The 23878-nt window shown below is 38.5% G+C and overlaps 1 protein-coding gene across 3 annotated transcripts in view; it reads left to right on the top strand.

The window, feature by feature from the left end:
- Nucleotides 1-23878, top strand: part of GLP1R (glucagon like peptide 1 receptor) — a 116021-nt gene that overhangs the window by 60111 nt on the left and 32032 nt on the right. For all 3 annotated transcript variants that reach the window (XM_039337108.1, XM_039337107.1, XM_039337106.1), the window contains exon 10: nt 22150-22210. In XM_039337108.1, coding sequence (XP_039193042.1) covers nt 22150-22210 — 61 coding nt within the window. The remainder of the gene's footprint in view (nt 1-22149; nt 22211-23878) is intronic.

Here is a 23878-nt window from a genome sequence, read left to right as displayed (position 1 = left end):
TTTAATACAGTCTAGCCTATATTGTGTTAAATGCCAGTGGGGTACAATTTTAAAATACATCTTGAATGGATTTGATGGGGTCTTTTCTCTTCCACAGTTTTACATTCCTATGTGAACATTCTAAATGAGTACACTATAAAATTCTTCTAAACGATCACCTGCATATTATTTATGTGATCCTTCCAAGTACACATAATGTATGGAGGATGAATATATTGTGTTCTGTCACAACCAATAATCAATGAAGTATTCATAAGAAAATAAATTGGGCTGTTCTAGTAAAGTTGTATAGATCTAATAACAGTCTACTTGCTGGAAGTTATTTAAAGTTATAGAAAGTAAAAACATGCAAAATGATGAGCCCTGTACTAAAATTATTGAACAATTTTCTAAGAAAGTTGAAATGGAAGGAAAAAACTATTATAATTGTTTAGCAGAGACACAACTGCATTACAAAAAACATAAAAATATTTCTGATTGCAGATTATATTTAGCAATACTTTAATTCAGTGGTTATCATCCAGAAAGCTAACTATACGTTCTGAACAGAGACCGTCTATGCCTGATATGAGCTGGAAACAGAACATTAAATGAAGCAAAAGGGATTGCGTAATTTGTTTAGAACAAAAAAACCCAAATTATCTTTGTATACAAGGAGTTCTGAATCATTCACAATTACCCTGCTGTGATCAATAGACTGAACGTACTGTAGTTATCGTCTGTTTTCTTTATTGAGATGATACTATCGTAAGACATAAGTTTTAAAATCCCATTTTATAGGCATAAAATAAGCTATAAAAGTCAACTTAGTTAAACAAAAATAGAATTTGTCCCTTACTTTTGTGTATGTAATAATTCAGTCTAATTTCTGATTTCTATAAGGAAATATATAAAGTGAGATTCCCTGTCTTCCAACTTTCCAAATTACCCAAGACCACCATGTTTTTCAGTGTGCCATTTTGCAGCAAATCCCAGACCCTAAATAGCAGAAGTCACTAAATGATATTTGAACATTTTAGTGGTGATCCATCCTGTTTTTATTTTTTTTTTCCCTTTAGAAAATCATGCTCATTTTATACTCAGCTTATGAGAGATTTATTTCTCCAGGATTAGAAGCATGATCTTTTTGCAGTAAAATAAATTGAAAAGCAAACTGCGGTGGGTAATTCTTCTTGACTTGGACTGATTATTGAACAACCATTTATAGTTATGACGGCATCTGAAAGAGTGCTTTACAGCCAACTAAGCACTTCCAGCTATCGTAAAATGTCACACTCCACTCCCACGGTCATGTAACCACATTTTGGGTACTTGGCAACCTGTTCCCACTTACAACTGGTTGCCAAGCACCCTGTGATCATGTGATTGCCATTTGCAATATTTTTGCTAGCTTTTCCAAAATTCTGTAGGATTTTACAAATCTTCTGTAGAAAGACTGCCCCCCCACCCCCACTGCTGGGTGTACCTGTCAGGAGTTGCAGAAAGATGGAAAGGTAAGCTATGCACTTCTGGACCCTGGAGTTGGCTAAGTGCTCCCATGTGTGGCTGAATAGATGGGTGGGGAGCAGACCAAAGGCCTCCAGGGCTATGGCAGCTTTGATGTGTTAGCAGGCCCTGAAGCTGAGTGAGGGCTCCCATGTGTGGCTGAATGGCTGGGTGGGGAATAGACTGAAGTTCTCTGAGGTTGAGGCAACTCTGGAATTGGCCAAAGCTTCCTGTTCCATGACATATTTTCATGGGCTGGTGGGTCCTGCCTGCCCTGTGGTCTCCCTCACATCCTGAGGCATCCCCACACTTCACTTAATGATTCATGTAGTCACAATTGGATGATCACATGATGATCCCAATTAGATGAGCAGGGATTGCAGTCATTGTACAAAGTGATCATATGGGCATCTCACTTAATGACTGCTTCACTCAATGACTAAGATTCTTGTGGTTGCAAATTATGGACTACCTGTAAGGATAACAGACACAGTACTCAACTAATTCTATAGAAGTTATTATATGGGTCAGGTACTATTAGACAAGTAGGAATTTTCTAGCATAAAATATATACTTGCATTTAAATCTGTGTTCATTATATACAGGTATATAATAAGATATGTTTGCTAAGGTGTGCTATGTGTTAGTAATACTTTTTGAGCTACTGCAGATTATATGATTTGAAGGAACAGTATTTGTGTGGAGGAGTTTTGACAACATTGTTTGCAGTTGATTAATAAAAATTGTAGATCTGGCCTGTAATTGAGAAAATGCATTATACTTCTTTTAACTGAAAACAATGGAAGATCATCCTGTAAGGGTTTTTTATCATCTTCGGACTCTGGTAATTCATGAATAACCAATTACCAATTAACCTACTTTTGTGAAAATGTAGATGTTGCTTTTTGGGGAACTTTCCTGGGAAAAAATTCCTTGCATGGAAAAATGTTAAGGTTATAATGTAAGAGTTTCTTCACATGGAGATTTGCACAGTGTTGCCTATACTGATGCTGTTTATTTTAACTCTGGTAGAGTCATAATTGATTTCCATTTAGTTGTCTTTTGGGATGACTTAAATGTCCAATGGTACTAATCAGAACTGAGTTACTTATTTTGTTCTGGGTTAGGGTTCCCTGTATTTCCTTCTCTTTTTACTATTACTGTTACATCCACTATTCCATGATTTAAATAGATAATTAAATAGGTAAATTCAACATAGCATTGATAGCATTGGGTTTGATTGTTGTTTGGGTTATGCAGCAAATAACTAGAATTTATTACCTGAACAAATGCAAAATACAAGAGAATTTCTAGGAAAGAAAATGTTTACATGAACATTTATACCCTAGCAATCTTTTTATTAAGTCCTATTATAAATAGATAATTTCAAAAACTTATTTTTGCTAATACTATATAGTACTCTGGAGTTTTGTATTTAATTTAATTCACTTCATGTTAAAGGAAATGTTATGTATAATTCTGCTTATGAATGAATTGATAGGTTCTTACTTTTATAATCAGAATCCTGGCTTTAATTTCATAAATAAGATGTATACAATTGCATTTTTTCTGCAAAACAATCTTGGAGGCTACTAAGACACATGCACACACAGCAACTGTACAGATAAATTTAACAAAGCACTGTTCCCAATGCTCTCCTACTGATGCTGAGTGTTTAGTAATATGAAATATCAAGGCAATAAGATGAAAGATAAATCTTAAAGCCCAAACAGACAGTCACATAATTTAATTTTGATTCAAGGCTCATTTGAAATAGTTTCCTACAAGGAGTGGAAAGGAAAACTCAGAAGACTTTCTCTTTTTGTGTTGGTAAAAACTTGCTAATGACAAACTGCCCTTCATTTGAATGTTAACAGATAACCGAAAATGGGTATTAATTTAGTAAGATATTTAGTAGAATAAATGTGAAATGGGATGTGTATTTTCTTTCAGTATAAAAGAGAAAAATACACATTTCAAATAAAACATACTTTGTTTTGAAAACCAATTATAGATTGTATTCCTTAAAATATATTTGAAGAGCTTCTTAGCTAAGAAGAGGATGAAATTAGTTCAGAAAAATAAAAATTGTGGAGGAATTCTGTTGCATAGAATACAAAATAATAGTTTTAATATTTTTAAGCTCAAATAGGAAAAGGAATGAAGAGAGAAGTTGAAAATAAGTGATTCATGTAATCACTTTAATGTAGTCTATACATATAGATATATAATTCATATTCACCAACCATTAACTAAAGCACTTTTAAAACAAAGTTTTGTACAGCTTTTTATTCTATTATTAATCATGTTTTCATAGAGTAACAAAATCAAGAAAGAAACAACTTTTGGAATTATTCCACAATTATTTATGAATAAATGGGAAATCTCATTTGCCTAATTAATGCTGATTCTCTACAAATAGACAATATGTATTACACCTTTGAAAAAATATTTTAAAAAAACTTTTCTCATCTTTGGAATTTTCCATTGTTCCTTGATTTTTCATTTCACCAACATTTTCTTTAACCTTGAGTAATTTGTTCTAATGTTAGTAGCCTGTACAGTTCCTTTCTCTTGGAGACATTAATGTTGCACATTTTTATAGCATTCTGTACTTCATGTTCAACTATTATGCATTCTTGTATTTTACTTAAATAAAAACTTAATATGTTCTTAGACTCCACAGCACAACAGCCTATTTTTATATGATTAGCAAGTATTGCTTATCTCGTAGAAATTATGCTTTTTGTTATGCAATTCTGGAACCTCTCAGCTGATAATATCTCGTACCCTTAAGAATTCAATTGATGGTCCATGTTTTGCCAACATTATGATTACTTCAAAAAGAGAAATGCAAATTAAGTCAAATGCAGTCAAATGCAAATTATGATTCAATATTTACATCATAGGAATCTACATAGGGAACCAAACTCTGATCTGCAAAGAGTTCCCAAAGGATTTCCCTATACTGGTTCACAGGGCAACAGGATGGTAGATGAGACTTGGCATTAATAAGTCAGATTAGTTCACATTACTTCTAACTCTTGCAACCACACTGATGTGTTCAGAATTGCTGCTAACCACTCAAAAAGATGCAATTACTGTTGCAAAACAACTCTGAAAACATTAACCCAGCATGTGTCTGCAATAAAGTAGGAAAAATAATGATAGGAATTAGTTAATGCCGTAAAATTAAAAGCCATTGTGGTAATAGTGTTATGTCAGTCTATTGTGAATGTGTGGACCTCTAAACCAGTAATGTATTACTTGCATCACACAGAGGCTATTTTTCCTCCATCATACACAATGCTGTCTGCACACACACATTCATTCCTCCATTCACTGAAAAAGCTGCAATGTTTTTCTTACAATTTAACTCAATGTTTTTTTAGCAGATTTCATTAACCATTGATGTTCTCTCATATGTTTCTAACTTATTAGTTGACTCATTCTATTATATGTAGCCTGAGGTTCTTGCAATTCTGCTATAAAAATATTGTTAATACAATCTAATTATCCTATGCACCATTTACAGCAGATGATGACTTTTAAAATGTTGACCTTATCTTTTCAGTGGAATATAAATGAATGCTAGGTTATTGGTTATGCACAAATCTATACCTTATTGTACTTTGCCAACTTGTGTTCAACAAAAATACATATTTTCCCCCTGTGATAAAATAGAAATCATTAAGCTGAAGCGTATACTTGGTTTAGTATCTCGGACTTTTATTTATATATATATGCATATATGCATGCATGTATTTCATTCATTCATTCTTTCTTTGTTCTTATCAAATTCTAGCTTCCTGTTTTTATGAAGTTCTTGTTATATTTTTTATTCCCATCTTGTCTCCTGGGCAATATTTTTCAAATTAGGTTGGCTCACCAACCCAGCAGAGATGCGAACAGGAACTGCAGTTCAAGTTGTGATTTTTGTGCTTCTTCTGACATAGTGGACAGAATAACTTGTTGCTAGAATTGTTATTGTTATTGCCAGCAGAGCTAAAGGAACTAAACAGAGGTTTCCTCAATTTTGTCCTAGTGGAAAATACTTTGGATCTTTCTACTTTGTAAGGAGTAGGAGTGTAACTAACTATAAGTATTTAATTCCCCAATGATTGTTCCAATTCACCACTGTTTGGAAATCATTGTCATGCAGGGGAAACATGAATGCAATAAATGATCATACAGATAATGCTCACTCAGCAAGTGCCCTGTCTAGTGATCATTCAGTTTTGACAGGACTGAAAAAGTAACTTTGCCCTTCTGACTGTTGCAACACCCCTACACTCATGTGACCACCATTTGTATGCTTCACAGCCAGTTTCTGACAAGCAGAGTTAACAGAAGCTTGTGATAAAATTGCAAGTCACATAATATTCGTATTTGAGGGGTTGCCACAAAGATGAGGGGGTCAAACTATTCTCCAAAGCACCAGAGGGCAAGATAGGAAACAGTGGTTGGAAATTGACCAACCTGGAATTAAGGAGAAACTTCCTAACAGTGAGGACAATTAATCAGTGGAACAGCTTGCCTTTAGAAATTGTGGGCGTTCCATTACTGGAGGTTTTTAAGAAGAGACTAGACAGCCACTTGTCTGAAATGGTATAGGTTCTCCTGCTTGAGGAGGGGGCTGGACCAGAAGGCCTCCGAGGTCCCTTCCAACTCTGTTGTGTTCTAATTATTAAATGATATTTCGTTTAACAGCCACAGGCAATTCATGTAACAACCATGGTAGGTGTAAGAGTGTAAATCTGTCCCTTGCAGATAATGACTGTGTTACTTTGTGGAATTGCTAGTCCCAGTTTTGGTTGTTAAACGAGGACTACCTTATCATGAAGGTTTTATGCTAACAGAAGGATATAAAGTTTGAGAACAAAATACTCACATACTTCTGTGGTTCTAAAAGTCTTCTAAAATGAGACAAAGAAGGACAGCATGTAAAGAAAATAGATTTCTTATAAGAAACACTAAAAACTGAAATATTAATCTTACTTGTAGCAAGGGATAGTGTAGAATTTCAACATTAAAGCAGTTTGAGTAGGCTATAAAAACAATTAGTCTTACATCAGTTTAATATAATCAGTTAAATATAATTGTTTAATTAATTAAAGATACAGGAAAGCTATTGAGCTTTTCTTTTACCAGCTTCCATTCAACTGAAGATAATACTTTCTCCAGCATGATTGGATGGAGAACCCACGGATGGTTGTCTTAATCTATCTGCTCCAATTAGACTAAGTCTGAAATTGGCAACGCCCCTCTGTGCCAAGTGCACTCCAGTTTTAGACTTAGTCTCTTTGCTCTAAGACGCGTTTTGTCTTCGCTCCTGGAGCAGAAGACTGTTTAATTCTATTTATTTACTTAGCTCAGGCTATTATTTATTATTTATTGTTTGATTCAGAATTGATTATATATAGAAGAAAGATCAATCATCCCAGTCTGAAGCCTAATCAGGCTGACAGACTCACAATCCTCTCCCTCCGGGGGGGGGGAACTTTTCCCTTGTTTCTTTTCCCTCAGTTAGGGACATCAAGATCAAACCTCTTCAAAAGGCGCTGCTCCGAAGATCTTCCGACTGCCAGGTCCCTCGGCCCCAGCAGGGCAGCAGGTGAGAGTTTGGGCGCAGCCCAATTTTTTGGAGCCGGGTAGGCCTATCAGGCCTCGGACCATCTCAGCGCTTCCCAGCCGGCCTAATCACATGCCACCAGCTGCATTAGGAGCCCAGGCGATTCACCCGAACGAGGGCTCGTTGCAGCTTAGGCCCTAGGCCTCAAGGCCTTCTTCCAACGGCCGTTTTTTGGGCGCAAATTTGGCGGCCGCCATTTTGAATTACCTCCCGGTGGCCATTTTGTGTGTGGCTGAAGCCCTCGGCGGCCATTTTGTGTGTGGCTGAAAGCCTCGGCGGCCATTTTGTGTGGCTGAAAGCCTCGGCGGCCATTTTGTGGGTGGCTGAAGCCCTCCACGGCCATTTTGTGTGTGGCTGAGGCCCAGACTGCCTGGAGCGTTCTCCTGAAGGCAGTATTCGATCATCGGTGGCAAGCTCTTCAAGAGAGCAGTTTCAACCGGGGAGGGCCTGCTCGCTCCCAAGGGACGCGGTGCCCACTAATTCCCCGCCCACCCCCCTCACGGGCTGAAGTATCTCTGTAGACTCCCTTGGTGAAGTACAGCGCCGAGGGGGGGCGTTTTGCCAAGGTTGAGACCAGAGCAACTCATCATGGCAGAGAAAAACAGCGAGCCGGCCAAGAGGAGACGCCAAACAGAGGCAAGCGAGCCCGGCCAAGCAGGGAGCCACAGAGGGAGGAAGAGTGCCAAAGACTGAGAGCGGCCTCCCCAGATCTGACAGGCACGATGGGAAGGTCTATTTTTGAACCCCTTTCTTCACATAGTGCCTCAGCCCCAGGGGCCTGGTCTCCCCCCAGGGGAATTCCCCAGTCAGATTCAAACTTAACAGTGGCTTCAGGGAGGGGTATAACCGGTCAGGACATCTCAGGGCCCCAGGCCACATTCACCCCTACTGCAGCAGGGCTTCGCCCTCCTGAGAACCAGGCCCTGAACCCGAACCTCCTCCAGTCCATGATAGCCCAGGCGGTGGCTCAATTTATGGCCTCCAACACCCCACAGCCACCCTCCCAGGCCACGCATCATTCACAATCTCCGGATTGGATGGATGATCCCGCATCAGATTTGGAATCTAGAGGAGCCGAACAATCTGGCCTGATTTTGTCTGAGGACGAGGGCATCGCTCCATCCGAACCCACCCCTCCTGTCGGTCTCTTTGACCATTCCTTCTTCAATTCCCTGCTTCTCAAGGCCTGCACTACTGCAAACCTCGCCCAAGAACAGGAGACCCCACCAACATCCCAGGGTCCCCATGCCATATACACTGAGCCCTCTGTCTCACAGAATCATATTCCCTGCCCTCCCCTTTTTCTAAATATAGTCCAGAAACAATGGGAGAACCTAGGATCCCCCTTAAGCCCTGGTGCGGTGGAGAGAACATTGTTCAATGTTGCTCCTTCTCTGACCTCCCTTTTGGAGATTCCTGAGATTGATGAGCCCTTGAACTCATTGTTTCCCAATTCCAACATCCCTGGGGACATAAATGAGGCACTAAGGGCAGAGGACAAAAAGATTGAGTCCGCCCTATGCAGGTCCCACCAGGCATCAGCCTGGGCAACGAGGGCGGCAACCTCCATGGCCTTCTTTGCCAGGGCTTCGGTCCTGTGGTTACGGGAGCTCCAGGGCATGATCCCTCCGGACCAGCTTAGAGCCCACCAGAATCTGGGTAAGTTGGTGGCCACGTCCCAGTATCTAGCCGATGCCTCCTTACACACGGCCAGATACACTGCCCGGACCATCGCGGCAGACATTTCAGCACGAAGGCTCCTTTGGCTCAGAAACTGGCGAGCAGACACCAAGGCCAAGTGGCGTCTGGCCTCTAAACCTTACACAGGTGGACATCTCTTTGGTAAGGCGCTAGAGCCATACCTAACCGAAGGTAAGGATAAACGCAAGACCTTGGTTAATACATCAAGGAAAGGAGATAGACGCTGGGGGAACTTGTCGCAGAGTAACTACAGAAGGCAGTCCTTTCGGCCAGCGCCATCCTGGGACTGGGTCCAGGCTCCTCGCCCCTCCTTTCAGAGACAGGAACGACAACAAGATCGTTCAGCATATAGAGGCAGATCACAGTTCCAGACCAAGCGGTCCTTTCGAGGCGCAGGGAGCCGTTCCTTTAAGTGAGGCAAGTGAACCTGCAGCCTCACCTCTCATAGGAGGCCGGCTGGCCCTCTATTCCAGCATTTGGGCGGCTACTACTACGGATGCATGGGTGTTAGATACAGTCACCCAAGGTCTGAGACTAGAATTTTGTTCCCACCCACCTGACAGATTCCGCTCTTGTCCTATTTCAACGAACAGGACCAGAGCTGAACTTATGTCAGAGGCAATAGCCCACTTATTGCAAATACAAGCAATTGAACCAGTTCCACAAGACCAAGAAGGACGAGGGTTTTACTCAAACCTTTTCGTCATTTCCAAGACTTCAGGGGGCTGGAGGGCGATCTTGGACTTAAAAGGTCTAAACCTTTACTTGAGATATAAAAAAATTAAGATGCAATCACTTCAATCAATCCTGGCTAGCGTCAGGCAAGGTGACTTTCTTACCTCGATAGACCTGACTGAGGCATATTTGCACATCCCCATTTTCCTGGACATCGCAAATTCCTCAGATTCAGTTATGCCCGACGCCACTACCAGTACAGAGCCCTTCCATTTGGCCTCTCATCTGCACCGAGAGTATTTACAAAGGTACTGGCAGTGATCGCAGCCCACCTTAGGCAAATTCCCATCAGAGTTCAATGCTATTTAGATGACATTCTAATTCAGTCATCATCATGGCAAAGTGCTCAAGCAGACCTCGCCCTAGCCATCAAGGTTTTGCAGGAGCACGGTTTTTCTGTTAATTTCCAGAAAAGTCATACTGTACCAACAACTCGGCTCCTCCATTTGGGCGCAGTTATAGACACAGACAACTGCACGGTCTACCTATCTCAGGACCGACGGAACTCTATTCAGACTCTTGTACGTCGGATCCGAAGGGACAGAGTAGTCACATTGGCATCCCTTTCACAGCTACTAGGGAAGATGGTGTCCTGCGTGCAAATTGTGCCATGGGCACGTCTCCATGCCAGAGAATTACAGTGGCTTCTCCTTCCATTTCAGAGACTTCATACCAGCACATCCCACCTGAAGGTCCGAGTTCCACGGTCGGTGTTGAACTCCCTTCGTTGGTGGGACTCTCCGGCACTGTCACGGGGAGCAGAATTCAAAGAACCAGACAGGATCACCATCACCACAGACGCAAGCCTATTTGGGTGGGGGGCACACCTCCACACACACTGGGCCCAGGGTCAGTGGTCCAGGCAGGATCTAAAGAACAATATAAACTGGCTGGAACTAAGAGCCATACACATGGCCCTAAAGAGATTCAGCAGCTTAGTACAGGGCCAGCACGTCCTGGTCTTAACCGACAACATCACAGCCAAGGCCCATATCAACAGACGGGGGAACAAGGTCCAAGCCTCTCATGCAGGAGGCCAGATTGCTGGGGTCTGGGGCAGAACTGAATCTTGCCTCCATCAGGGCAGAGCACATATCCGGAGTGGCCAAGCAGCAGGCGGACTCACTGAGCAGAGCCACCGTGGACCATTCCGAATGGCAGCTGGATCCGAAGATCTTCAGAGAGATCGTGGACAGGTTTGGTTCCCCAACCCTAGACCTGTTTGCCTCCCCAGCCAACTCATAGCTTCAGAGATTCCTTTCCAGGTTCCCGTCTCCATCAGCGGAAGGAACAGATGCACTCCGCAGTCCCTGGCCCAGGGAACTGCTCTATGCCTTTCCTCCCCTACCCCTTCTACCTGCCACGATCAGGAAGATCCTTCGCGAACAAGCAGAGGTCCTCCTGGTCGCCCCGCATTGGCCAAGACGGTCTTGGTTCGCCGACTTGATGGAGCTCTCCACATCCCCGCCATGGAGGATTCCAGCCAATCGGATCTCCCTCATTCAGGGGGAGTTATATCATCCGGACCCTCAATGGCTCCAGTTAACCGTCTGGCACTTGAGAGGCAGGCCTTAGGTCTAGACTCATATTCGTCAAGGGTCATAGCCATGATCCAGCAATCCAGGCGACCCTCGACGAATAGAATATACGATGCCACGTGGAAAAGCTTCTGTAATTGGTGTTTAGCTCACAAAATTGAACCCTTACAGGCTGCAGTGCCAGTTATCTTGGAGTTCCTGATGGATGGTCTGGACAAAGGGCTTTCCACAAGCACCATCCGTAGGCAGGTAGCAGCACTCGCCACGGTTATTTCCTGTGGCAATGAATCCTTAACACAGCACTCTATGATACGCTCCTTCCTAAAGGGAGCTAACAATGCCAGACCACCAACGGTACATAGATATCCCTCCTGGGACCTTCATCAGGTTCTACAGGCGCTTGTCTCACCACCCTTTGAGCCTATTGACACTTGTTTGCTCAAACAATTATTAATGAAGGTGGCATTTCTGGTTGCTGTAACTTCAGCCAGAAGAATCTCCGAGCTGGCTGCCCTGTCAGTGAGAAAGGACCTGTGTATTTTCCATAGGGACAGGGTTACTCTCAGGTTAGATCCCTCCTTCGTGCCCAAGGTCAACTCCTTGTATCATAGATCCCAGGACATAGTTTTGCCAGACTTCTGTCCGAACCCATCTAATGACATAGAGGTTCAGTGGAACAGATTGGATGTCCGCAGGGCCTTATATTGCTATATACAGAGAACCTCATCCTTCCGCAAGACTGAGGCTGTGTTTGTGTCATTTCACCCTTCGTCGTTAGGACAAAAGGTTTCCTCACCCACTATAGGCAGGTGGATTAGAGCTTTATTTCTCTGGCATACCAGACTCAGTCACTACAAGCTCCCAGCCATATCACGGCCCATTCCACCAGGGGCGCAGCCACTACAGCAGCCTGGTCTACCCAGGCATCCATAGAGGAAGTTTGTAGGACAGCAACATGGGCATCGCCCTCCTCCTTTGTCCGTCACTACAAGATGGATATATATGCATCTTCTATGGCTTCATTTGGCCGCAAGGTCCTAGAACACGCATTAACATTGGATGGGACCCAGGCCCAATCTAATTCCTCACCCTAGGGACACAGGGCTTTGATATGTCCCATCCGTGGGTTCTCCATCCAATCATGCTGGAGAAAGGGGCGTTGTCTTACCTGAACGCCTTTTCTCAGCATGATGATGGAGAATCCACTCCCTCCCATTAGGTCAGTTGGCCTGGTTCCCATTTGTTCAGACGCGTCGGACTAAAGTCTGGGTATCGCCTTAGCCTAAAACTGGGGTGCACTTGGCACAGAGGGGCGTTGCCAATTTCAGACTTAGTCTAATTGGAGCAGATAGATTAAGACAACCATCTGTGGATTCTCCATCATCATGCTGAGAAAAGGCGTTCAGGTAAGACAACGCCCCTTTCACTCCAGAAAAGCAGTAAATAGCATCATCTATTCCTGCATTGCTGCATTTTGGATGTTGGGACTCTGCAACTAAAATAGTCTCCCTCAGTCTATGTTCTATCACATTAGTGTCATTTTTATGGACTTTAACAGGAAGACAGTCAGACTTAGATGCATTCCTGCATGACCAAAAATTAAAATTGCACTGACAACTTTCTATTGTGATGGCAAAATTCAAACAATCAGGATACTATGATAGTTTAATTTGAGACATTCAAATCTGTATGAGAAAAAGTTAAAAATCCCAGTGCTCTTTCCTCCAACATTTTTGCATTAGCCTCTCCAATCGAAAGGAGTGAGAAATTACTCCCACTTTGATAATTTTGTTCCATTCTTTATTTATGATGGGATTAGTGTGAAATAACAACAACAACAACAACAACAGAGTTGGAAGGGACCTTGGAGGTCTTCTAGTCCAACCCCCTGCTCAGACAGGAAACCCGATACCATTTCAGACAAATGGTTGTCCAATCTCTTCTTAAAAACTTCCAGTGCTGGAGCATTCACAACACAAGCACAAGAGAAATGAAGAAAAAAATAACTAGAAAAGGACAATGAGGGACTGTTAGGCTTTGAACAATAACACGATTTAAATGCAGACCTTATTCATTAACCAATTATCATTCTACTGAACTGTTAAGAAACTTATTTAAGGTAAGAATATTAAAACTTTACTACAATAATATACAGTGTTCTTTAATTGCAGATATAGTTGCAAGTACATATAGTTGCAGATCTTCATACGGAATCTAGGTTTTTTAATATACTGTATACATCCATTTTTTGAATCAATGTGTTTTGCCAAAAATGTGAACTAGGACTGTCCGATATGCAAAAAAAATTAACTTCCAAATCTTCTTATCCTAAAATCGCACTTTGACAATTTAAACTAAAATGTGTATGTTTTTAAAAGATTCATTTCAAGTTCAGAACAAATCCCAGTGTTTGTTTCAAAAGACGAAACAAAGCCATTCTTTCAAATAGAACCATTCTGAGTTATCCAGCTGTTTAGAATGCAATGATTGCACTGTTGTTTTTTGGCATGTGATTGCTTTGTTTTGTATTATCTCAATCAGTATAGCAGTAGGAATCAGTTATGCCTGGGCACTATTTATTTGGAGTGAATGAGGGTGATTCAGGGGTAGAGTATTGAATGGAGCAAAATGTGTCCAAATAGAAGACAGCTTAGGTGTATGTTTGGCAATGTACTTGGTAAGTTTTTCTTTTAAAAAATAATAATAGTAAAATGCTAATTAAAAAGAAAATCATATATCTGTTGGTTACTTAGGTATTGTGTGGTATTTTACCTTTGAGGCATGTGTGTGGTCATTACTGTGTTTCATATACAAAGCTAATGCTGTTGAAGTTGCATAAATTTAATTAATAGAGAGCAGGGTTTGAGTACCAGTTGCATGTTTATATATCTTACTAAGACATAGGAGCAGGATGCATTTCCATGCTGATATGGGATTTATAAGCACTATATGCCCTCTGAGATATCTGAGTTATCTTGAACTTCAGGGTGCCTTTACAAATGCCAAAACTGAAGATTCAGTATTGCTTTGGGTTGGGAAATGTTCCTGTCTTATAGTGCACTTTTGTTTTATTAAACTTCTCATGACTTAGATGTACTGTAGATATGTACGAGATTGCTGCTTTTGTCCTACGAGCTTTGCAAAATGTAATTTTCTCTTGTAATGTGTCATAAATTCCCATTATTAATGCAAGAGTTAGAGGCAGTACCACTATATCATAAGACAATCATATCTGTAACAAAAAGTAGAGTTGCATTTCTGACTTGTATCTTCTGCTTGTCAGTTTGTATATCTCCCATTGCTAAAACATTATAACTGATTAGCATAAGGTGACTGATCAGATTTTTTTCTCTTTATGTTAATATATTGGATGAACGTCTGTCTGGATTCCTTTAAAGAACTGAATATTTCTGTTTGAGAACTGAAGTTGTCAAAAAAACCTTATATTTTAATGTATAAATATCAGAGAGTTGCAAGAAATTCATATCCTTCCACCTAAGAATGATTTTTTTTTTTAGTTGGTCAGGAATCTATCAGTGGGAATTTAAGCTTTGCTACTGGGTATAGTAACTTGCACATGTCCTCATATTTTGTAATAAAACAAGTTATGCAGTAGGAGAGAAAAAGAGAAATTGGCAATTATGTCTCAGTCATGTTGTATTATGACTTAATATGGCCCTGCTAAGCTGCATTCAGATAAATGCTATTGCTATTGCTACCGATAATTACATAGAAATAGCACTTAGACTTATATATTGCTTCCTAGTGCTTTACAGCCCTCTCTAAGCAGTTTACAGAGGCAGCATATTGCCCCCAACAATCTGGGTCCTCATTTTACCGACCTCGGAAGGATGGAAGGCTAAGTCAGCCTTGAGCTGATCGGGATTGAACTGGCTGTGGCAAGGATTAGCCTGCAGTAGTGCATTCTAACCACTACGGAACTATGACTCATCTCTTAAATATCTTTTGTAGTTTAGATATGAATTAAACAAACATGTCTGGATATTTAAATCACTTTTTAGATTGTATATTAGATGATTATATTATTCCAGTTTAATTCTTCTACAGACTTCTATATTGACACTTAATATGTTACTCTTTATTGGTATTTAATTTTGTAATTCTGCTTCCAGGTAGTGTAACTCAGATTTTGTAGTGAAATAAGTGATTCAGTAGAAGATAATGTGGTTACTGTTACAGCATTTATAGAAATTCTACACCAGAGTTGTTCCCAACTTGATCATTTTTTTAGTATCTTAATCCTTAATTGATGGAATAATAAATATAACATTGGTTCTATACCAATATCTGACCATAATCCAGTAATTGTCAGTTATTATAAGAAAAACTCATTTTCCCCAAAATGATACTTAAATGCATCATTATGAAATTATCCACTTTTATAAAACAGATGCAATAAGATTTGAAAGGCTATTTTAATAAACAATTAGCGTGCAAACATAATGGTTGCTAATTACAATACTGCATATACTTCATGAAGAAGGAAAAAATAAATATCAGAAAATTTAGGAAATAAAAATTAAGAAAATAAATGATAAGAAACTTAAATATGCAAGACAGTCTACACAGGAATTAGGTTTTGTATCTGGGGAACTGAAGAAATCCGTGTATTTGTTAAATAATGAAAACAAGAGTATCAGCCTGAACACGATTGAAGTACTTTAACAGCTGGTGCCAAATAGTCACCCCATAAAATTAAAAATCACTCTTGATTCCCCCTCCCCAGCTGACAAATCCAAACAGCTTCAAATGCTTGGGAAGCATCATCTTGAGCAATGGATCTTTGGATATGGAAATTGATTCTTGGATCAGCAAATCCAGCCAGGCTCTGGGGCAGCTGCATACTAAAGTACTCAATCAACACAGCCTTAGTATCTCCACAAAGTTGAAAACCTACAGAACTGCAATTGTCTCCTATATGGATGTGAATTCTAGACTCTGTACAAACAACATATCAAACAACTAGAGAAATTTCATATGCATAATCTCTGTTTTATCCTTCGCATATGTTGGTAAGACTATCTCCAATCTGGAGGTTTTAATCATGTGAAGTCCATCACCATTGAGTCCCTGATTATCAGAGCCCAGATGTGGAGTGTGGGATAAATCATTAGAATGCATGACCATCATAATAACTTTCCAGTTGCTCTATGATCTACTGGAGACTGTGAAGAGACTTTGAAGTTGTCCACATAAACACTATAAAGATACTGTGAAGGAAAACTATGTCATTGTGACATCTAGCCAAGGGAACTAGAAGCTGTATCTGCTGGTGAGATATCTCCTTTGAAGCCTCTACTGGCTTTGAAGACAGTCACCATCAAAAACTGATAGAAAACACTGAAGGGCATCACAGAACAACACCGGTAGTTATTAAAATGGAGTAATGGAGTACCATGCCCCATTGTGCTAGACCGCATTTCCAGATTGTCTCTGCAGAGCTACCTCTATTTCCATAGATGAACTGCACAACATGTCTTCTTTGAATCTGAAGGACTACCCGTATAAATTGAGTATAGGGAAGAAAAAATCCTATTGAATGTTTATCCTCTAGATTGGAATAGCCATATCCAAGTAATATCATTTCTGCTGTTAAGGATGTTTAGGACAAAATATATAGTAATTCTGATTTAACAGAACAACACTTCCTTTTTATTTCTTATCCAACTTTTTAATACTGAATTAAAGATTTCTGAGGAATTAATCACTGAAAGCATTTATAGTAAAAAGCCAGTAATCTATCAGGTCCAGGCACCTTTTCTGTTTTAATCTTTTTTTATAGCTTCACAAACCTCCTTTATTGTTATGGACCCGTTCACAATTTGTTTCTATTTCTCTGTAATCTTCAGTAAATTTTGTTTCTTACATATTCATCTGTTTTCTCTAAGGAAATGTCCCTTATATAAATTGGAATAATATTGATGAAACACTTTTTTGTATAGCCACATTATATGTTATTACAGTACCTCCCTCTTATAACTTCAATGTCATTTTCTTTTTCTTTTCATAATCTTTTCGTAATACAATGCCTTAGTAAGGCCACACTTGGAATACTGCATCCAGTTTTGGTCACCGCGATGTAAAAAATATGTTGAGACTCTAGAAAGAGTGCAGAGAAGAGCAACAAAGATGATTAGGGGACTGGAGGCTAAAACATATAAGGAATGGCTGCTGGAATTGGGTATGTCTAGTTTAATGAAGAGAAGGATGAGGGAAGACATGATAGCAGTGTTCCAGTATCTCGGGCTGCCACAAAGAAGAGGGAGTCAAGCTATTTTCCAAAGCGCCTGAAGGCAGGACAAGAAGCAACAGATGGAAACTAATCAAGGAGAGAAGCAACCTAGAACTAAGAAGAAACTTCCTGACAGTTAGAACAATTAACCAGTGGAACAACCTGCCTCCAGAAGCGGTAAGTGCTTCAACACTGGAAGTTTTTAAGAAGAGACTGGACAGCCATTTGTCCGAAATGGTATAGGGTTTCCTGCCTGAGCAGGGGGTTGGACTAAATGACCTCCAAGGTCCTTTCCAACTTTACTACTACTACTACTACTACTACTACTACTACTACTATCATCATCATCATCATCATCTGTATGCTAGCCCTTCCCTGGTTTATTTGTAAACTCTTTTTTGCGTAATTTATTTTTATTTACATTTCTCTTAGCATTAACATAGGAAATTGTCACTGCAGAAGCTTAATTTGCTGGGAAATATTTATCTTCTCTGGAAACGTCTTTAATTCCTCTTCTCTTCTTTTTGTCTCATAGCTTGTGTTTTCTCTTGTCTCTTCTTTTTGAGTTTACTGTTATGTTGTATGAAGTAACCTCTTGAAAGCTTTGCTTCCACCCACACCATTCTTATATCTGTACTTTTATTAAGATTATTTTCAAAAAAACTCTTAATTTATTTTTATAGTTTTCCACTACCGATTCTTTCTGTAATGGCATTTCATTTTACCATTGTTTGGTAAAACTGGGTTTCCGTTTAAAAACCAAACTCACTTTGGTAATATCTCTACTTTATGTACCTTAGTTGAATTCATAGAGATATGTTCTTGAAAAAGATCTATGTCTTTCAGAAAAATTAGAATACTCTCTTGAATTGCCGCTGCATCAACAAGCTCTAAATTATCCATAAAACTAAAAAAAACTTTAGGTAGTTCACCTTATATAATTTTAATATTTTTCTCAGAAGTTCTGACTAGTTGTGAAGAGATCACTTCATTCCATTTGCTTGAGTCTCTTGCCTGGTGTCTTGCTTAAGGATTGTTTCATCTTTCTTTGCCTGTTCCCTAAGGACCTCTCAACGCTTTCTACAACAACTTTTTGCTTTCACTATGTTTCATTTGTAGCGTTTTTACATTATTTGTTAATAAAACATTGGGTAATGAGTTCTTATAATTTTAAACCAAGCACACAAAAATATAATAATAATTTACAGGTGCATAGAGATTTTCCTAGGTACACAAAAGATTGAAAATAATCAGCAACCCAGCTAAACAAGCATCTGAGCTAACATAAAATAAAGGATATTAAAATATCACTTGAGGAAAAAATGCATTGGATCATCAGTCAGCAACTTACATCCTTTGTTGCAAATCATCTAAACATATTTTCCTGTAATGTGGTATCATCCAAATGTGCTGACTGACATTTGGGACTGGCACATTCAACTTATGCTGTTGGGAAAAGATTGCTTAAAGATAGCAGTAACTGTACAGTGTATAACGGTCCAGTGCAAATCCAGACTGTTCAACATATGGAACCAATGAAATTTAGCAGCAACACAGCAGCTCATATCTGAGCTCTTTATTATTTTTATTTACTCAGAACACTGCTGTGGGTTCAAAAGCAAATGGCATTTGGATTAATAATTGGATCTTAAACATGAAATAAAAGTCAGAAGTGGAGATGTTTCTGATATATGTTGGTCACAACAAAGCAGTTATTGCTTTCCACATCTGTAGGTTTCACAGAAATATAATTTGTTCTCTTTCAGTTTGCATATTTCATTTTAAAAATATTATGGTTTATAAATACAGCCTTAATTCATTACTAAGTCAAGAAGATCACCAAAGTAAATAAGTGTTTCTTTGAATTAAACATGCACCTGGTTTTATAAATGAATTTGGATGAGATATCTGATACATTTTTAGTACCACAGCTGGATTGTATTTATTGTCATTTATCTGTTCCAGTAGACAGTTAATGCAGTACTCATGCTCAACAAGCCCACTGATGCTAATTCTGTAATCACATTGGACATATTGTTTAAATATGCTTTTTAAATGTTAAACTTCTGAATTTCATTTTAACTCATAAAAGCTTCTCTTTTCTTCTTGACCCACTTGGTGGTATACTGTTTACTAACTTCCTTATCTGTTATCTGAGACAGTGCCCCCCCAATCTTTTGGGCACCAAGGACCAGTTCTGTGGAGAAAGGTTTTTCCGTGGACAACAGGGGGTGTGGTTTTGCGTGCTACCTGCCTCCTGTGGATGGGGCTTTGCTTGTTTGCACAGACCGGTTTCTGGCATGCCGTGGACCAATGCCAGTCCATGGGCTAGGGTTGGGGATCCCTGATCTAAGAAATGATATAGTACAAATGTTATATTGCCATCGTGAATCCTTGATTTATTTCATGAAAAAAATACATATTGATGATTCTTGAAATTCTAGCAATACCCGCTCTAATAAAAGTTCTTATCAGATTTAATACTCCATTGCATTAAGAACTAGAGCAATACAAAAGCTTTTGATTGCCTATGGCTGCTATTGGGGTAAAACATAGCAATTCTGCATGTTCAATTCAGGAATAGTGTCAAAACTACTAATTATGAAATTTATGGGAACAAAATTGAAATGATTTCTTCAGAATATGCAGTTTTTCCCCATCTGTTTGCTTTTCTCTCCTTTATAAAAAAAGGAGAGAAAGATTTTATAAACCTTTTACAAATTGGATTTAATCAGAATTTAAGTCTGATCATAAACCATAGTTCATAACAGCTAAGTGTAGGTTGCTACAATTAGAATATCTCAGTATATCATGCAGTATTAAACCATGACTAGGCATTATATCACATTTAGTGAAACAATCTATTTTTATGCTTGCACTGATTTTCTGTTGTCATGTCACTTGCCTACCTACTCTATTAACAGTAGAAAAATCAGAATAAATTTAACAAATAAAGGAGTATCAATAGTTATTTTTTCTCTCTTTCTCTTGAAGAAACCATGTACTATTAGAAGAGTATAAGTACATTCTAAAGGCAATAGTGGTGCCAACATTGAGACAATAAGAAAAACATTTATTTATGTGTAATCTCAGAAATGTTATCCATTTTTGCAGATGTATATGGGGACTCATGATCAGTTGGGCCAATGTGTGTGTGTGTGTGTGTGTGTGTGTGTGTGTGTGTGTATGTATATATATATGTATATATATGTATGTATGTATGTGTGTATGTATGTGTGTGATATATATATATATATATATATATATATATATATATATATATATATATATATATATATATATAAACCAAATGATAATTTCTCATAGTTCATATACTTGGTTTCAGTTTGTAATGGTACTAACTATCCAGTCTACTGATTAGTAATTTTTATCGAATAATTGAGGGAGCACTTTTTAACTGTAGCTGGAGCAATAGTAAAAAAAAAAAAAGGTTATAATTTGGCTTTACTAAACTTGCAAAAGTGAACTAATGCTGGCAACCAGAAATTTCCAACTAGAGAAAGAAGTTTGAAAGGGATATTCAATAAAAATTATAGAAACACATAGAGTCAACTATTATAAAACCAATGTATAAGAAGAAAAACAAATCATAGAATACTGATATTTACATTATATAGGAGTAACTTACCTATATATAATTAACACTTAAAGTGAGTTTGCTTTAAACTAACCTAAATTCTATATTTAATTTTAAATCTTTTATGCATTTGAAGTATATAAATGTTACCAAATTTCCAGCAAGAGAGCACATTAACATTAACTTTAAAGAAAATAAGGAGAGATTTTAAAAATGCATGCTTGGCTGTGCAACACAGGTATGCATTAAACAAATTTTAATTGCTTACTGACTTTCTGCATTTTATTAAACAGTCTTTCATCAGCAATATCACCATTTCAATATTTATAGCCAGTAACAGTGGGAGGGAGGCATATTTTCTTTGTATATTATTAGCCATATTTTCTTATCATAGGAATGGATTGATTAGAAAGATGAAGCAGGAGGAAATTCTAACCTGTTCAATTGCACATGTCCATGATAGCACCACGGGAACATCTCACTACATTAACGGATCAACATCTCATTGAGGAAGAGTCAAGAACTACATGGCCTTTTTTCTATAACAAATTACATATTTTGAGTATTTTCTAATACTTGATATCCCAATAAGAATGTCCAAGAAATTAAGGGAATGTAAGCTTCATTTCTGTGGGTTTTTCTGTATTTGCATTTCTCTCTATACTTCTGGGCTTCATTCTATCTACTAACATGATGTCTTGTTATGCTATAACTGAAGATGTTACTGTTAAAATCTTACTGATCTGTCAAAATGCATGTTACATTCATCTGATCCTGATCATTTTGCAGGAATGTTTGTAAAGCAATATGTATGATGCCAAGTCTGTAAAAACTAAAACATTTTAGGACAAGGAGCAATACAGAAACCTTGTAACATATAATCCAAACTTTCTTTGCATTTCTCTCCAGTACTTCTGGGCTTCATTCTATCTACTAGCATGATGTTTTATTATACTATAACTGAAAATGTTACTGAAGTGCTTCCAACTTTAAGATTTCCAATCTAAATGCTTTTTTAAAGAGAAAACATTTTAAAGGTGATTAGATAATTATAAGGGACTCTGTAAATGCATAAGTGCTACTTATAATCTCATTTAACGAAGGAAGGTTTGCATTGAATAAAATTTCACAACATTGCAAGCCTTCCTGATTGTTTTTCTGTTGACTCATTCTCTATGCATTTCTTCTTTCCTTTTTTCTCCCCCAGGTGTGCCAATGCTGTTTGTAATCCTCTGGGGAATTGTCAAGTACCTTTATGAAGATGAGGGGTTGGTTCTGTTCTGATTCTTAACTAATTCATGTGAAGGTTATGTTTTGTGGAGGGGGTGAAGTTGCACATTTTTCTTGGTTATAATTGCTTTGGCAATGGCTGTTGTATTAACATCTTGTGCATTTGCTCCACTTAGTGCATTTGCTCCACTGATTAGTGTAAAAGCTTCTCATTACATTTTATTCAAACAAATAAGCACAAGCTTTTGCTGTTCAGCATCTTCTGCATGCCTAAATATACATCTGGCTGGAAAAGTATACTGTTTTATGTATCCTGCCCCTCATCATGACTCATCACACTTGGAAAGCCTGTCTTTAAACTTATATTTCTAGAGGCAGCCAATATGCCTGGCTTATTTAATAAAATTTTCCAATGCTGACATTAATCTCTATAATGGGAAAATGCACATTTTGAGGATCAAGAGTTGTGATTTTGTTGAAACTACACTAATGAGAGATCAAACAGTAGTCTAGTCTAGTCTATAGTCTAGTGCAGGGGTGTCAAACTGCCGGCCCACGGGCCGGAGGCATCATGCACCCCATTGCCGGGAATGCAAAACTCTCCCGATACGTTGCATGACGTCACATGACGTCACGAGTTTGACATGTCTGGTCTAGTGATTTATCCACAGAAAAGAGATAAAATTTGTCCCACAAAACAACATTTAGCTGAATTTAAGTGGAAATCAGGCCTATCCATAGCTTCTGGTCATTGATTCTGGTTTCAGGATAGAACATAGTACTCTACTATATTAATTGACTGGGACAACAGCAAGAAAATACTATTGCACAAATGCCTTATTGGTGAGTTTCCAATGGATTTATGCTTTTGGTGAAACAATTATATAGCTCCTTTCAACCCTCATAAAAATCCCATACAGGTAGTCCTTATTTACAACCTTTTATTTAGTGACTGTTCAAAGTTACAACAGCACTGAAAAAGTGACTTATGATCATTTTCACACTTATTATTATTGCAGCAACTCCATGGTCATGTGATCAAAAGTTGGCTGCTTGATAACTGGTTCACATTTATGATTGTTGCAGTGTCCTGGGGTCTTGTGATCACCTTTTGTGACCTTCTGGCAAGCAAAGACAATGGGGAAGCCAGATTCACTTAACAACCATGTTACTAACTTATTAGCTGCAGTGATTCATTTAACAACTGTGGCAAGCAAGTTCATAAAATGGGGCAAAATTCACTTAACAACTGTCTCATTTAACAACAGAAATTTTGGGCTCAATTATGGTTATAAGTCAAGGATTACCTGTTCACAAGAACACAAATTTGGTTAATAAAACCACCATTTAAAATACATCTTTACTGGTAACTGTTTTTTTAAAGCCTGATTAAAACTGTTAAACCCTGGTGAAAAAAATAGTGTTAACTTTTCTGTCCTCCCACCTACCAAAGTTCTTCAGAGGTTCAGATAAATTGTTTTGAGCTTCAATTTTAGTACTTACACTCTTACTTATTTGCATGAATTGCTTTGATTTGTATGCTGCAAAATCCACATACACTGACAATGGTTTACATACATCAACCATTTCAGAATATGCTACAATGCTTCACTTTTCCCATGATGATAAATCTCCAGTGACAAGTCTAATGTAGAGGGATGCCCTTTCCAGTAACCTGTTTCTAAACTAATCAGAGCTTTATAGGT

Source organism: Crotalus tigris, unplaced genomic scaffold, assembly GCF_016545835.1.
Source record: "Crotalus tigris isolate CLP2741 ecotype Arizona unplaced genomic scaffold, ASM1654583v1 scf7180000017668.6805642782:7212621, whole genome shotgun sequence".
Taxonomy (NCBI): Eukaryota; Metazoa; Chordata; class Lepidosauria; order Squamata; family Viperidae; genus Crotalus; species Crotalus tigris.
This window is presented reverse-complemented; position numbering and strand designations above follow the sequence as displayed.